Source organism: Lytechinus variegatus, chromosome 1 (genome assembly GCF_018143015.1).
Source record: "Lytechinus variegatus isolate NC3 chromosome 1, Lvar_3.0, whole genome shotgun sequence".
Classification (NCBI taxonomy): domain Eukaryota; kingdom Metazoa; phylum Echinodermata; class Echinoidea; order Temnopleuroida; family Toxopneustidae; genus Lytechinus; species Lytechinus variegatus.
This window is the reverse complement of record NC_054740.1, coordinates 68,680,139-68,694,536: the sequence shown is the minus strand read 5'-3', so window position 1 is coordinate 68,694,536 and position 14,398 is coordinate 68,680,139. Positions and strand designations below refer to the sequence as shown.

The 14,398-nt window shown below is 33.7% G+C and overlaps 1 protein-coding gene across 3 annotated transcripts in view; it reads left to right on the top strand.

Moving 5' to 3' along the window:
• The first annotated feature begins 947 nt into the window (after positions 1-947).
• LOC121421016 (cell surface glycoprotein 1-like) overlaps positions 948-14,398 on the top strand; it is a 29,074-nt gene continuing 15,623 nt past the window's right edge. For 2 of the 3 annotated variants that reach the window (XM_041615620.1, XM_041615603.1), the window contains exons 1-4: positions 948-1,697; positions 5,547-5,592; positions 6,023-6,049; positions 13,679-13,773. In XM_041615620.1, the coding sequence (XP_041471554.1) occupies positions 1,414-1,697; positions 5,547-5,592; positions 6,023-6,049; positions 13,679-13,773 (452 nt within the window). In that variant the 5' untranslated portion in view covers positions 948-1,413. The remainder of the gene's footprint in view (positions 1,698-5,546; positions 5,593-6,022; positions 6,050-13,678; positions 13,774-14,398) is intronic. The other variant, XM_041615612.1, reaches the window with a different exon arrangement.

Here is a 14,398-nt window from a genome sequence, read left to right as displayed (position 1 = left end):
TATTCATTATTATTATTTATTATTATCATCATCATCTTAATTATTATCATTATCATAATTATTGCTATTATTATTATTATTATTATTATTTATTGTTATTATTATTGTAATTATTATCATTATTATTTTTATTACTATCATCCTCATCATCATCATCGTTTCTATACTAGTATTTGATGATCACAGACAATTTACGCAGATGTTTTAAAGTGGAATTTATTACATACATGTACATGTACATCAACATCTCATCACCAGCACCTCATCAATTTTATGGATGTTGTTCTTATTAGTCATAACAATTAACATCCATAAACTTCATGAGATGGTTATCATAATAACTTGTCCTTTGAATCGTTGATGCTGTTGTTTTGATGTTGTTTCAATTGATATTTCAAACTCATTCAGCGCGGCCGGCATAATGTAGGATGGGGGGTGGGGTGTCCGGACACTTTATATTTTTGAAGCCTTCTTTTTTGTCTTTGGATTACAGTAAGAATATTAATTCAATCTTTGTAGTCATTTTGTATTTTGTTGTTTGTAATATTTCCTAACATTTTGTACTAAAAATTGCTGAAACTTAGCTTGTAAATTTTTCCAAATGACTTTCTAAAATTGATCGTCCGGACACACAACCCGTCCGGATACACAACAAAGGGGGGTTTACATGAAATTGGACGAAACTCTATATAGGCACTCGCCAAATAACTTATGCAATTATTCTAGAGCGCCAAGTGGAGGGGGCTAAATTTTAAACCTACTAATGAGTAAAATAATTGCTTGATTTCTGCCCTTCAACGAGAAGACAAACAAAAATGAAGTAAGACAATGCAATTCCTAATAAAACCCTATTATTGCAAGGTTGAATGAAATTGTACGAAGCTGGAAGAATTCTTCCGCAAGCTCTGTACATGCGGTAACTATGGACAACATAGATGTTGACACACACGCTTTGTAAACAGTCGTCCCATCATGCACTGCATGCACTGGAAAAAATCGGCATCATCTTCATTAAACAAACTTCTAAATTTGCGAGAAACAAGAAACTTGTACAAACATACTATTTACGCTGTAACTTCAATGGAAAGACAAGTTTAGACTAATCAATTTCGAAGCAGCAAGTTGAAATCAAGGGTCAAGATGTTCTTTGAAAGTTAAACAATGTTTGCGGAGGTGTTCCCCAATTCCCATCTTCGGAATCTCGAGAAGCGAGAGTGAGTGTGTTATGAGACCCTGCACTCCCGGGGAGCGTAGTTCATTGATTGCCGCTGGATCGATCAGGAGTGTCGCCGTACGGTGGTGATTGTAGCTGCATGTGAGTCGCGTTGGCGGTATATCTATACGTTTTAAGGACAACTTCTTTAATAATTTCCGATCGGCCAGATTATTGGTCGATCAAACTTTTATTTCACCATGGCATCTGGAACAACTCTTCAATCAACGCCGGCCAAAAGTATTTTTGTTTATCGGAATGGAGATACAAACTTTCAGTGTAAAAAGGTTGTCGTCAATCCACGACAAGTTAAAAACTGGGACGCTTTTATTGAACTTGTCACGTTAAGAGTGAAGACAAAAACTGGTGGTGTTGTACGACGAGTATATACACCATCTGGCAGGACTGCAGTATCAGATTTGGGAGACATTGAAAATAACCATTTCTATGTTGCAGCTGGCAGTGAAGGATTCAAGAGACATCAGTAAGTAGCTAGGCCAGGGTCACATGTGTAGATTTACACTGATTTAGTTCATGTCAATGTTTGATCTAATCTTATGTCAGTGTCCAATGGCAAGGTTCCATGCTAACATTTTTTCTTGGACTTGGTGGCCCAATCAGTCCACAAAAATCAATTTCATATTTTTGGTGGCCCGCAAAGCAAATGTGGTTGCCCTAAAACAATAGAAAACATTACAATTTATCAATAACTTTGGTAGCCCAACTTGGCAACCAAGTCTGGGCTTTTACAGAATTTGGGTGGCCTGACCCTCTCTTTTGGTTGCCCTGGACCACCGGGCCACTGCTAATGTTGAGCCCTGCCAATGGCATGTTAGGCTGTTTTTGTGCAGAGACTCTAGTCTGGAATCTAGATTGGAGCTACATGTACCGGTAGTCTCGGGTGTTACTGTGACTAGCTACCGTATGTGTAGATGTAGAAGAGTTGAAGAGGCCTACTAGATCTAATCTAATACCCCTTTCATAAACCCAATTATGCGGCTAATAGCAGCATAATTTGGTCATAAAATCGGAGGAGGACCAGAGTAATCCGCATTATTTTGATGCTGCTATTATCCGCATAATAGCAGCATCGGGACAAGATTTTGAGTTTATGAACGCATTTCCAAATAATGCGGATAATTGCCATGGTGCGGTCACAAGGTCACCCTTTTCCAACACAACCGCATCTGAGGGGGCGTGTCCAGTTGTCATGACGATTATCCGCCTTTTTCAGGACGGGCGCTCGTAAAAATAATGCGGCTTATTTTCGGAGTTTGTGAACGCAATTTTTATTGAATTATCCGCATTACTCTTACTTAGGCGGCTAATTGGAGGATAGGTTTATGAAAAGGGTATTAGAGAATGTCAAGAAGAGTAGATAGATCTAGATCTATCTAAATCTTATTTCATTCATGCATAATGCATATTGTGTTAAAGAACATGCTCAAAGTTTTAATGATTTTATGTTGCTTAATGCTTACCTTAAACTTTTTTTTTGGGGGGGGGGGTGGGAGAACATTTCATTTCCACTTACTGACAAGAAAACAGATCTACTAGATCTTATATTCATGATTGGACTTCTAGACAACCTTTTTGTTGGCACAGGAAATCCTTTATTTGTACAGGTATCAATAAAGAAAAATCAAAGTAAAGGAAGCATACGCTGAGAATTTCATAAATGTAAGAATGTTTGTCTGTTACAGTTATGTACAATTTGTAAATGTATATGCACAACTAATTTACATGCAAATGAAAATCGATGATGTCCGTCACTACAAGTATCTCTTTGCTTTTTTATTGTTTGAATGTAATATTTCATCATTTCAAAGTGATTGTACCTTGAAATATTAAAAGAATGGTAATTCCACATGTTCAGTTAGGAATGAAACTTTGTTTCATAGGACAATGAGGAGAAAATATTAATATTTCATAATGAAATATTATAAAATAGTCTCAAGTGATGTCATCTGTCCTTTCATTTGCATGCAGATCATGATGTGCCTATTTGATTTTTTACGATATCAAGCAAAATTTTAAAATGCCTTAATTTTCTTCTTTATGATTTTGATGAAATTTTTAGTGTCATGCTTGTAAGCTGGTAGGATAAAATCAACTTATTGTTGTGGTGGACTTGTCCTTTAAACATGATTTGGATTAGAATTAATCAAGTTCTGCAGAGCTTCAGGCCTTTTCACCCAGGTGAAAAGTTCAGTTAGACTTTTTTGGAGCTGTGTGTGTCATAATTCATTATACAGATCTTGCTTGTGGATAATCTACAGCATGTAAGATGCAACTTGGTTTATTATTACGGTACTTTATTTATCTGAATTGATCAAGAATTCTGTAAATATTTTGTTGTAAACAAAGTTTTTGACATTCAAAGTTAAATAACCATGTTGAATTATTGATATTCATTGCATGAAAATTGATATTTAATGTTTAAATTGTAAAGCATTCATTAAGGTTTGTTAACAACTGTAAGGAAACTAGGAAAGTCAATAGAATCAGAATGTGTGAAATGTACAGTACTGTATACAACTCATTTATGAAGATAATGTGGCTCTTTTACAAAAGATCCCTAATGTGATAGAGAATTGGAAAAAGTTAAGATCCACCCTTACCACGCTCATAAATTATTTTCCAAAATAGAAATGTCATTGCTCTGAAAATCACGAAAAATGTTCTAATAAAATATATCCCTGCCTCCCATGCAGGCACACAGACATTTACTGTATGCATGGTTCACTATATAAGGCATAAATCTCTAAGTATTGCGACAGAACAATGTTCTTCACTTATGGGATATCTTAAATAATTTTATGTAATCATGGGCAGCACATCACATGAATCCACAAAGTTATTAATTCAAAAACTGTTATAATAGTAAATAGAGATTTTCCAAGATAAATATTGTATGATGAATTGTTGCAGTAAATGTGACCAGCAATCACACACTCCCTGTACATGTACATGCATAAGTTGTGAACATTGCGTCGGCTGCTAAGAATGATTCACCATTTTTAGAAATATACTTCCTGTATCTGTTACAAAAAAAGAGTAAATCAAATAAGACTGCAGACTGCACCCTGACCATGATCGTGCAGGCCTACAGGGTAATATCATTTACATGTCCATTGTAGATACAATTGTCACCTGGTTTACAATGTCTATGTCTACTGTATTTTCCTTTTGGCCTCCCCCAAATGGTCTAATACTATCTTCATGTTCAATCAGTTCCTTGATGTCTACTAAACATTTGGTCTAAAAATTTAATAAGTCATTTAGCCCATACCCATTTTATCTAATGAACCAAGTCTAATGTCCATTTAGTGTGTGGTTAAATGAACTGCAGGTACCGGTAGTTTTTGTTTTACTCAGTGCAATGTAGATTAAGATTAGGAAATTAGACCATCTACTAGTAGTCATTAGGCCAAGTGATGTTTTAGACCAAATGGCCATAGACCTTATTGATAGTGGGTTTAACTTTGTTGGTATTTGGCGATCTCATCTGAGAATTAACTGTAGGTCTGCTTGTAACCTTGTTGAACAAATGGATACAAAGTGACAACAATTTAATACCATGGTGGGATTTACACCCCTAACTGTCATTCAGTTCACAGTCAAAGAACAAATCAAACTCCACTGATCCACAGCACCTTTGTTTCATTGATTATCAAGCTTGCTAGGACAATTCTCTGTTTGCCTGCCAGTCACAAATCCAAAAATTATTCCCTCTCCAGAATATATTTTTACCAAATTAAATATCCACTGAATGATCTACAATATATTGAATAAACAGAAAAATCACACAGGGATAACACTGATATTTCATATTCAGATACATGTATCTCTGTAAATTAGGAAGTCATATAAGTCTTGCCTATTAATTTCACTCAACTTAACGGGATTCGGAGCTGAGAAAGCTGACGATGTTACACATGTTTTTTTTTTGTTTTTTTGCATTTAATTTTATGATTTTTTTTTATTTAAGCTCACTTTTGAAAAAGCTACAATAATAGTACATGTACTTGATGTTTTTTAAGTTTGAGCCAATAGGAATAGGATAAAGATTTGAAATATCTCAAACTAGTATTTCATATGAAGTTAAGAAGAAAAGAGTGTTGTTGTCATCGTCACCTTCATTCCATCACCCTTCTTCATATCTCTCTTTTGTCATATTGAGCAAAACTTTAGAATGTCATTATTTGATGTAATGAATATACTTTTTTTTTATTCAAATCAACTTGTCAATGTCATTAGATTGATATTACGGTTAATTATGAAAATGTGTAATTCATTCCTTCAATTTCTTTTTCCTTTTTTCCCCAACCAGGTACAATAAAATTCAAACATTAACTCCACAAAAGACAAGATTATCGGTAAGTGTGCCTTCATGAAAATTTTTGTCAATCGAACTATGTACATGTATGCTGTATTCATGAAAGAATGGAAAGCATGTCACTTTTTTTCAAACACACATGATTATTTTTATTTCATGCATGACATTTGCAGCTTTTGATATAGAAAAAAAAACATCATACTGTGTATTTTCCATATTGGTCGAAGAGGAATCTTATTTAGTATGTAACTTTTCCACTTATACCTGCTTTTGTATGTCCAAAAATCCTTTGTCTAATGATGGGTACACATGCCAGACCAGATTAAAATTCAATCAATTGAAAGTGAAACATTGATTTGATATTATATTTATTTATGATTTTGAACAAACAATGTTTCCATTGTTGTGGAAGTTTTAACCTAAACATAACAACAAGACTTAATTTACATGATGTAATTAATTGTTTGCAGACTGACCCACTAGACCCAGCTGTAAAGGTATGTTTAAAGTTGTCTTCATGTTTGGTGAATGGAACATTAATACACTCATTAAGCTGTCAAATATATAGAATAAATGCTTTGGGTGTTGTTGCCAAGTTTTAACCCCTGCCAGTGTGTTTTGTCCTCATTAAATGTTGCCACATAATCATATCACCGATTGGGTGATTTCAAGTTCGGTGTTTGGGCCCTTATTCTCGAAAGAGGTGTCAATTGTATCATGGTATAAACCATGATCTATGCTGATAATCATGCTCATTTCATTGCATAGTCTTTTGGCAAAGGGTACTAAGGAAGCGTGACAATACAAGAAATCTGCATAGTCCATGGTTTTATATACAATTGAAACTTCTTTTGAGAACATGGACCATGGTGTTTCTGTTTACATACATGTACTTCAGCTGGCATGGAAACAAATCATATATGAAGCTGATATTGGAATGACTTTTGCTACATTAATCCATCAAAATGTGATTTTTTTTTGTCAACTCAATAAAAATACAGTAGTGTTGGAGCTTCAATCTCCAAAATCTAACAAAACCAGAACCAGCATCAACAAGAAATTACCCAATGTCTACTTACATGTACTTCACCCCCATTTTCATGAAAGGGCCAATAAACACAAGTAAACGCATGCCTCATATTGTGCACTTGACTGTGAAATACAAATTCACCTTTGTACATTATCCGTGCCATTTCTCTTCATATCTCCTATTCAAACAGCGCTAGCACTCATCCATTCACCTTTAGCTAGATACCTGAACATTGTTGCCTAGTGACGTGTAAACAGTGCGATTTGCTAAAACTTCCCATTATTCTTTGGTTAGAGATATGTATCCTTGATTCTTCAAGTTTATTCACTCTGTTTGTGGGGGGTATCGATATGTACAATGCCACAGCTGAAATGAATCTGTGTACGTTTTGTAAATATGGTAAATTGGCTTTTCTAGCTCGTGTTGCTGAGGGAGACAAGTAAAGTTATGAATAATTTCAGTCAGCAAGAGCAATGAGAAAATCAATCTAAGCTTGTACTTTCATTTTAAACCAAGAAAATCTATACTGGGTTGTGGGAAGTTGATGTTTTTTGTAATGTCTTTGTTGTCACCTTTTTAATTAATTAATGAAGGAATTACATGTAAGAGTTTTCATTGTTGGTCTTACTTTTCCATGAAGTTGGACTGTGCGTGTAGATAGTGACATTTCAGCATAACTCAATTCTAAAATACATTTATTATTTACATGTATACTATAGACCATACAGTTTTATGCTACACCTGCTAGCATAATGAAAGTTTTTCAGATTTCTTTTTAAAGTATCAGTTTGCGAAGGAAATCTGAGGTTCATGCATACATGTACATGTATTGTATCAAAGTTTGGAAAACCCAGTTGCCATAATTTGACTTTTAGGACCAAATGTAATTATCCTGACGCTATGATATAACTTCATTAAAAAATATTCTAAATCTGTATGGTTTTTATACAAATGAATGTACAAATTGTGATTTTTAACCTGTGCTGAAATGTCATAATTTGTGCCCCAACTTCATGGAAAGACCCATGTACATTCATGTATACAATACCTTAAGTCCAGTTTGTTTGTTGATTTTTTTTCTTTAATTTGTCTTTCAAAGTTTTATTCAAACTTAACTTGGGTATACATACTGCATTTTTCCAGTACTGGGGCCAAAATGCCATATCAAAGATGCATCAAACTTTCACATAAAACAAAATAATATTGCAAATTGTAAAGTATTGGAGGTGTAATTGAACGAGTACATTTGATATTATTAATGAAGCAGAATAGCAGATGCACATTTATGTATTAAAGCAAATACATGTACATGAACATGATACATCTGTGGTTCAAAACCCACCTTGAGTGTGTAAGGAACTAAGGATTCTGGATATTTTGTTGTTCAAGGATATTCAAAAGGGGGGGGGGGGGATACACAGGGACTCTGGGGGATTTCACCCCCGAAATGATAAAAGAAAAATCCCAGTCTTTGCAATGTTAATGCTTATTCAATGTTCAGGCGTAGAATGTGTAAAGTGGCCCCTGAAAGAATATTTGTAAATTTTGACCTACATTCACCTCCACATACATGTACTATCCTGTAGACTTTGGCTGCAGTTCTACACACATTTTTGTTGAACCATTTTTCATAAAAACCTGCAGAGTATTTCAGGACACACAAATTAAAAGGAGGTGGAAGGATGACTTAAAAATTGACTTTAGTAAGAAAATACCTTTACCTTGATGAGAATATCCTAACATAGAAAAATAAATTACGAAAAAAGGGAGATTGGCATAAGATAGAAGGTAATTGAAAAAAATGATAGTATGATGAACATGAGAGGGGGGATGACATAAGTAATGACAAGAAATGGCAAGAAATTGAGAAGAGAGAGAGATAGAGGTACATGTGTAAGAAAAAAAAGAATTCAGCATTAAAGAATATGGCATAAGAATAGATGTTCAATGTTGTGGAAGAAAAGGACATGGAAAGAAACAGTGCAGGTACAAAGAATACATTGTGCACATATTGTGGGGGGTAAAAAGAGAGAATAGCATATTATTAAAGAAAAAGAAATTTGGAAAAGGGGAATAGGTTGGGGGAAAAAAGCTTCCCCTCAAGTCATGAGCTGGCCAGTCTGTAACAGTACAGGGACCGGTTAGCATTGTTAACCCCATTACACCCCCGTAGTATCTTGGTCACTAAGGTGTTATTGATTTTTTCCTCCTCCTCCCATTATTTTGAATGAACCCACTTCTCTCCCAGCATTGTCTTTTTTTCTCTTATATAGCCATAATACCCTGATTGCTGCAGCTTGCTATGCCTCTTTGTACCATTATTGATCTTTAAGTTATATGGGTGCTAAGAATAACATGGTGTACCTTGGTTATGGATTGTGAAAAACACATGAGTCTTGATGAAAGAGAAATAATCTCTGGGACTGCTGCTTACATACATTCTTACATTTTCATTCTATTTTATTTGTTTGCTACAAGGGGCCTGTTTCATAAAGTGTTATAATGATGTATGGTAACTGGTGTTATTGTTATCAGCATGCTATTTTGTGATTGGCTGATAATCCCAGTTACTATGGTAGTGGCCATAAAGGCAGAGTTCCCTTTTGACACTTTATGGGCTTCTGATTTAGTTTGTTTTCAGGAAATGAATCTTGTACCATGTTTTATGATTGAAACTCAGTCAATAATTGTCATTTCTACATGTATGTAGGCCTGTTTAAAAAAAATTGTCGCAAAGACTAAACAAAACCAATAAAGTATCAAGTCATTTGCACCAGGGGATGGAAAACAAGGTCAAGGTAGCGTAAGTTTTTGAACACGATGCGCTTTTTCACTTTCTGACTGAAAATGAATTGCAAATTGTACAAACACAATGTGACATATGCATGTGTGCATATAGAACAAACCTGTTTAATATTAAACTGATACTCTGTTGCCTGGATACTCTGTAATGCTATTCCAATAATGTTCTCAACAATGTACACGTACAGTAATCTACACTGTACTCATCAATCACTTTGTTGTTATGTTTTGTTTTAATCTTGTAATAGATTCTTCATTCCAAATATTTTAATGACCGTGGGTAGTATGCTGGAACACTGTCATATACTTTTGTAATAGAGTTTCTCATTCTCTCTGAAATCGCTATGATTGTCACGAACCTGTCTTCTGAACATTGTGTTTTCCCTTTCATATTTCCCTGCATCTTTTCGGAAGCAAACTAATCAAAATCACAGTTAAATCTGAGTTGGAGCCCTTCTAACCAATAGTTAGGCCTGGTGCTCATAAGGTGTATTCTCAATATAAGAGTTGGCATCACACAACTGCACACATATTGGTGCGCTTAATTGCAAAGAGAGACATCAAGCTCAGAAGGATCTTTAGACTTTAGAGAGAGAGAGAGAGATTGAAAAAAGGAAAAACAGATAAAAAGAGGAATTAATATCTATTGCCCAACAACTTGTAGTATGAAAAAAAAATCTGAAAATAGTCATGGATGATGAATGAAACTTATACAACAATCTATTAAATCTAAATAATAATATAATAATAATATGTGATTGACATAGTTTACATGGTATCAAGAAACTATGGTACTGAAAGAAATTACAAAATTTATAACAGCTAGACCCTGTCATAAATGTTATCATCTTTTGCTGGGATCATGTGGTTTTGAATCATGTGATTTTGGTGTGTGCTAAAGAGGAGAGACAAAATTTATGACATAAGTTATGACATCCACCAGAATACCAATTCTGTCTTATCTCTGAGAAAAGACAATGTTCAAAATACCGCCCCTGATTATTGCTTAAAAAGTTATTGCTGAGTACTGACAAATTACAAATTGGAAAAATTATTATTCTCACATGATTAGATCTTTTCATTCTGTTTACACTCTACTATCAAAGCTTGAGATAAATCAAACCGTCCTTTTTAAAATCAATATTGCATTCTGGCTGAGAAAGCATTTTATTGTTGTGTTATTAAGCAGAAAAATGCATCACAATTGAAATTGATATCAATAAATATTTTATTCCAACTTTATTCAAGGCTTGACTGTTTATATGGATTTCATTGAGCAGTAGTTAATCAATTATTAGATCAATAATCAATCAATATTCCCATAAATGTCAGCAGTGTATTGCCTGAGATAGCTTTTCTGTAAGTCTCCATGTAAGTGCAAGTTGATAAAGAAAGGTAACTTTCCCTCTTTTTTTCTCATTCTTTATTGAGTTCTTCTTCAAGTTTTTCTGTATTACATGTACAGTAAAGACAGATAAGTTGGTAATTCTTATGGTTTTGGAGTCGTATAGGATAAAATTACAGGTGTAAATGTACGTACATGTATGTGTACATTTGATATATCAAACTCGGCATCCTGCAAAGACCAGCATTAGCACTGATAAATTAAAATTGAATATGGTATTGAAGGCCATATGAATGCTACAAATATGACTTCATTTCAATTAGGATGATTGCAATATATAATAATGTGGTTTTGATGATAACAAAACAGATAAACGTAGAAAGAACACATGAGCTGGCACCTGAAATTTGTTGATGCTAAGTGTAATTAATCATTTTAATGATAGGCTTAGCAACCACATTATGATTCCAGTCATTAGTAATAATAGGTAATGTACATGTACAGATATTTCGTTTTTGTTGACATGACTACACTCAACAGATATGTGCTCTGCTTCAAGAAAAGCAATGGTAGGGCATGCCTCTGTTCTGTTGTTCATGACTTTTCATCGAATTTAGCTATATTTATAGATGTACATGTAGGTGTAAAAGAGTATTCTTTAATGTTGACTATTTTAACCTACTGAATAGAGAGTCTTTCTCTGAAATAGATAAAAAGATAATCTACATGTACATAGTCTAAAATCAATTAAATATTTGTATCTAGCACTTGGTTTATATGGCTATTTCAATTTCATACATACATGCACCGATTGTATGTTCAAAATTAGCCTTCCAGCAGGTGGTGTTACAGAATAATTATGTCTTTGCCTTTCTGATCTTTTGACACATTTGATAAATTATCTGACCAATTATGAGAATTGTCACATTTATATTTTTTAATTATTTCCATAAACAACAATATGTGATTTGTGAATGGAGGGATGGAGGTACATGTAGGGTCCAGATAGAAATGAATATATAAAACAAAGTCAGCTCATTTGTTTATCTATGAATTGATTTGGAAAAAAAATGAAAATAAGCATAAAGTAACAACAAACTTTGAATTATAGCTCTATACCCTATTGGAATTAACCTATTGAAAGGATCAGAATGGCAGGTGGTTTAATTGTTGATAGGGGCAAGGTCTCTGTCCCTGAACTTGATGTGCAGATGATACATGTACATCTTCTTTTGAAAGGTTTAGGTTTTTTAAAGTTTTTTTAAAAGTGGCATATTATATTGAGATGATGAACTACTGGATTGAAACTGAGTCTTCTCCAATAGGCCCATTTTGAGCTTTCAGTCACATTTATTGGGACAGTGAATTGCTGTTTTAATAAAATGTTTTTTCCGTTTTTGAAAACGTGTAATTCCATTTCAAGCTAGTTCTAAAATTTTAATTTTGTGGGGGGTTTTCAGTGAAAATATACACAACAAATACCTGAATTCCATTTCGCAAAGGTACATCAAATTCAGTGAGTTTTAAAAAGTAAAGAACCAAAATAGATTTTCTACTTTGATTTACTAGTAAAAGGAAAATTGTTGTCCTTAATCATCATTTCTTTAATTAATTCTTTATTTTATTTTTATTATTTTTTTTTGCATTTCAGCTCCCTTAATTCATGCATTAATTCATTCTCTCATACGTATGTGTATAATTTGTTTGTTTTCATATTGTTCTGGCATTGCACATGTATACAGATTTACAAAGTGGTATATATTTTTTCTCTTCATATGAATAGACATTTTGTTATAAACAAGAAAGAAAAAAAGGAAAAATGCTCATAGCTGATAGGTGATAGAAATGCAAATAATAAGTTGGCCGGGTCTCGGTCGGTGGTTAATAGGTAAATTAATTGGCAATTATCCAGTGAATTATTGAGCAGATGGGCTTGACACTGGACAGTGCTAGTATGATTGCTGATAAGGATGACAATTGCAGCCTTAATGAGCACTCTAAGAATAGCTAAGAGAATTAGAGATTAACTGATGAATTGACTTGGATATATAGGAGATGGGAAGCTTTTGATGTGTGCTAATTTTAAGAATCTACATGTTGATGTACTGTAATGAAGAAGTATGTAGTTTGTTGATGTCGTTAACACGTATTTGTTTATCATTTTGTGATGGATCTACTGTAGTGTAGTTTTGTTTACCCTGTATTTAAGGTTTTTATAAATGTTTACATTTCTTAAGTCGTTCTCTCTGAAAATTTGAATTATATTTTACTTCGTGTGGGATTGTTTGGGTTATTTATGATCAGAAACACATGTGTTTTTTTAACGTTTCCCCCATTTTGTGCAAAAGTCTATGAAAAGGTTCTGAAGTCCATCTTTATTCAATGGTAAAGTATTGAATGCTTAATAAAGAAATACTGTACCGGTATGTAGATCTACATGTATGTTTAGTAATTTGTCTTATCAGTTTATTGTTATAATCAAGTTGGTATATTGAAAACTTTGATTTTATTTAATCAATAGTTTAAACAGAAACAAAATACATACGTACATACATACATAACACATATTTTTTTAATAATTAAAATATTTTATTGATTTCATGATCAGCATAATAAGTCAGGAAAACACCATCCCAAAATGACATCAAATCAAAACTCAATAGAAATCTTTTTAATATATAACAAGCATATCAAGAGTTTCAGATAGCGCAGTAGAATATATACCTTCTTTAATAGTTTCTACACTGGATATTATTATGTATAGTTTTACATGTATGTCAGTTTTCCAGTCATGGAACCTTTTATTCTGTTCCAATGGACATTGTAGAAGGACCATCTGCTTATGTAGCTTAACGTTTGCAAGTTGTGTTTAAATAGAAGCCTAAAAAGATGGGCTTGAAAGTCATTTAATTATTGCAAATATTGTCTGTTTTGTTCTTTCATATGCAGCTTCCACCCATCATCAAACCAGTTCAACACAGTAGACTCAAAGTTTCAGCAAGGTGTAAAAGAGCAGCCGTATCCATTGGAAGCAAAGTCATCTAGTAAGTACATTAATCATATATCTTTCCGGGGGGGGGGGGGGGGCAGTCAAATATATTGCTGTACACATGCGTGACCAAAAAACATGTTTAAAGGGGTGGGTTTTTTCAGTTGTGGACGCGGGCCACGCATTCACTGGTTAAGGGTATCAAAAACACAGATTTTCCAGAAAAAGGGTGGTTTTTTAAAGACTTGTCAATCATATGGTCAAACGTATTTAGGGTATTTTTTCTTCCAAAGCTTTTTTTTATATAAAGATTAGCCAAAGTTGTTTAGGTTATGTTTTTTCCCAAGCTTTTTCCCCGGGGTCATTCTGGTGACAACTTGTTTAGGGGGTTATTTTGCACACAGAGAAAAACTCCTTTGGGGTTGTTTGGAAGTAATTTGGTCACGCATGTGTACAGCAATACATTTAACTGCCTCCCCCCACCCCCCGATATCTCTATTTCAATGAACACAGATTGTCATACATTTTGAGGTATTATTTGTGTAAATGAATTATTTACATAAAATTTGAACGAATGGATGGATGTATTTTATGGATAAATAATTGAGTGATTGAATGAATGAATGAATGAATGGATGGATGGATGGATGGATGTATCATGGATGAATAGAGATAGATAG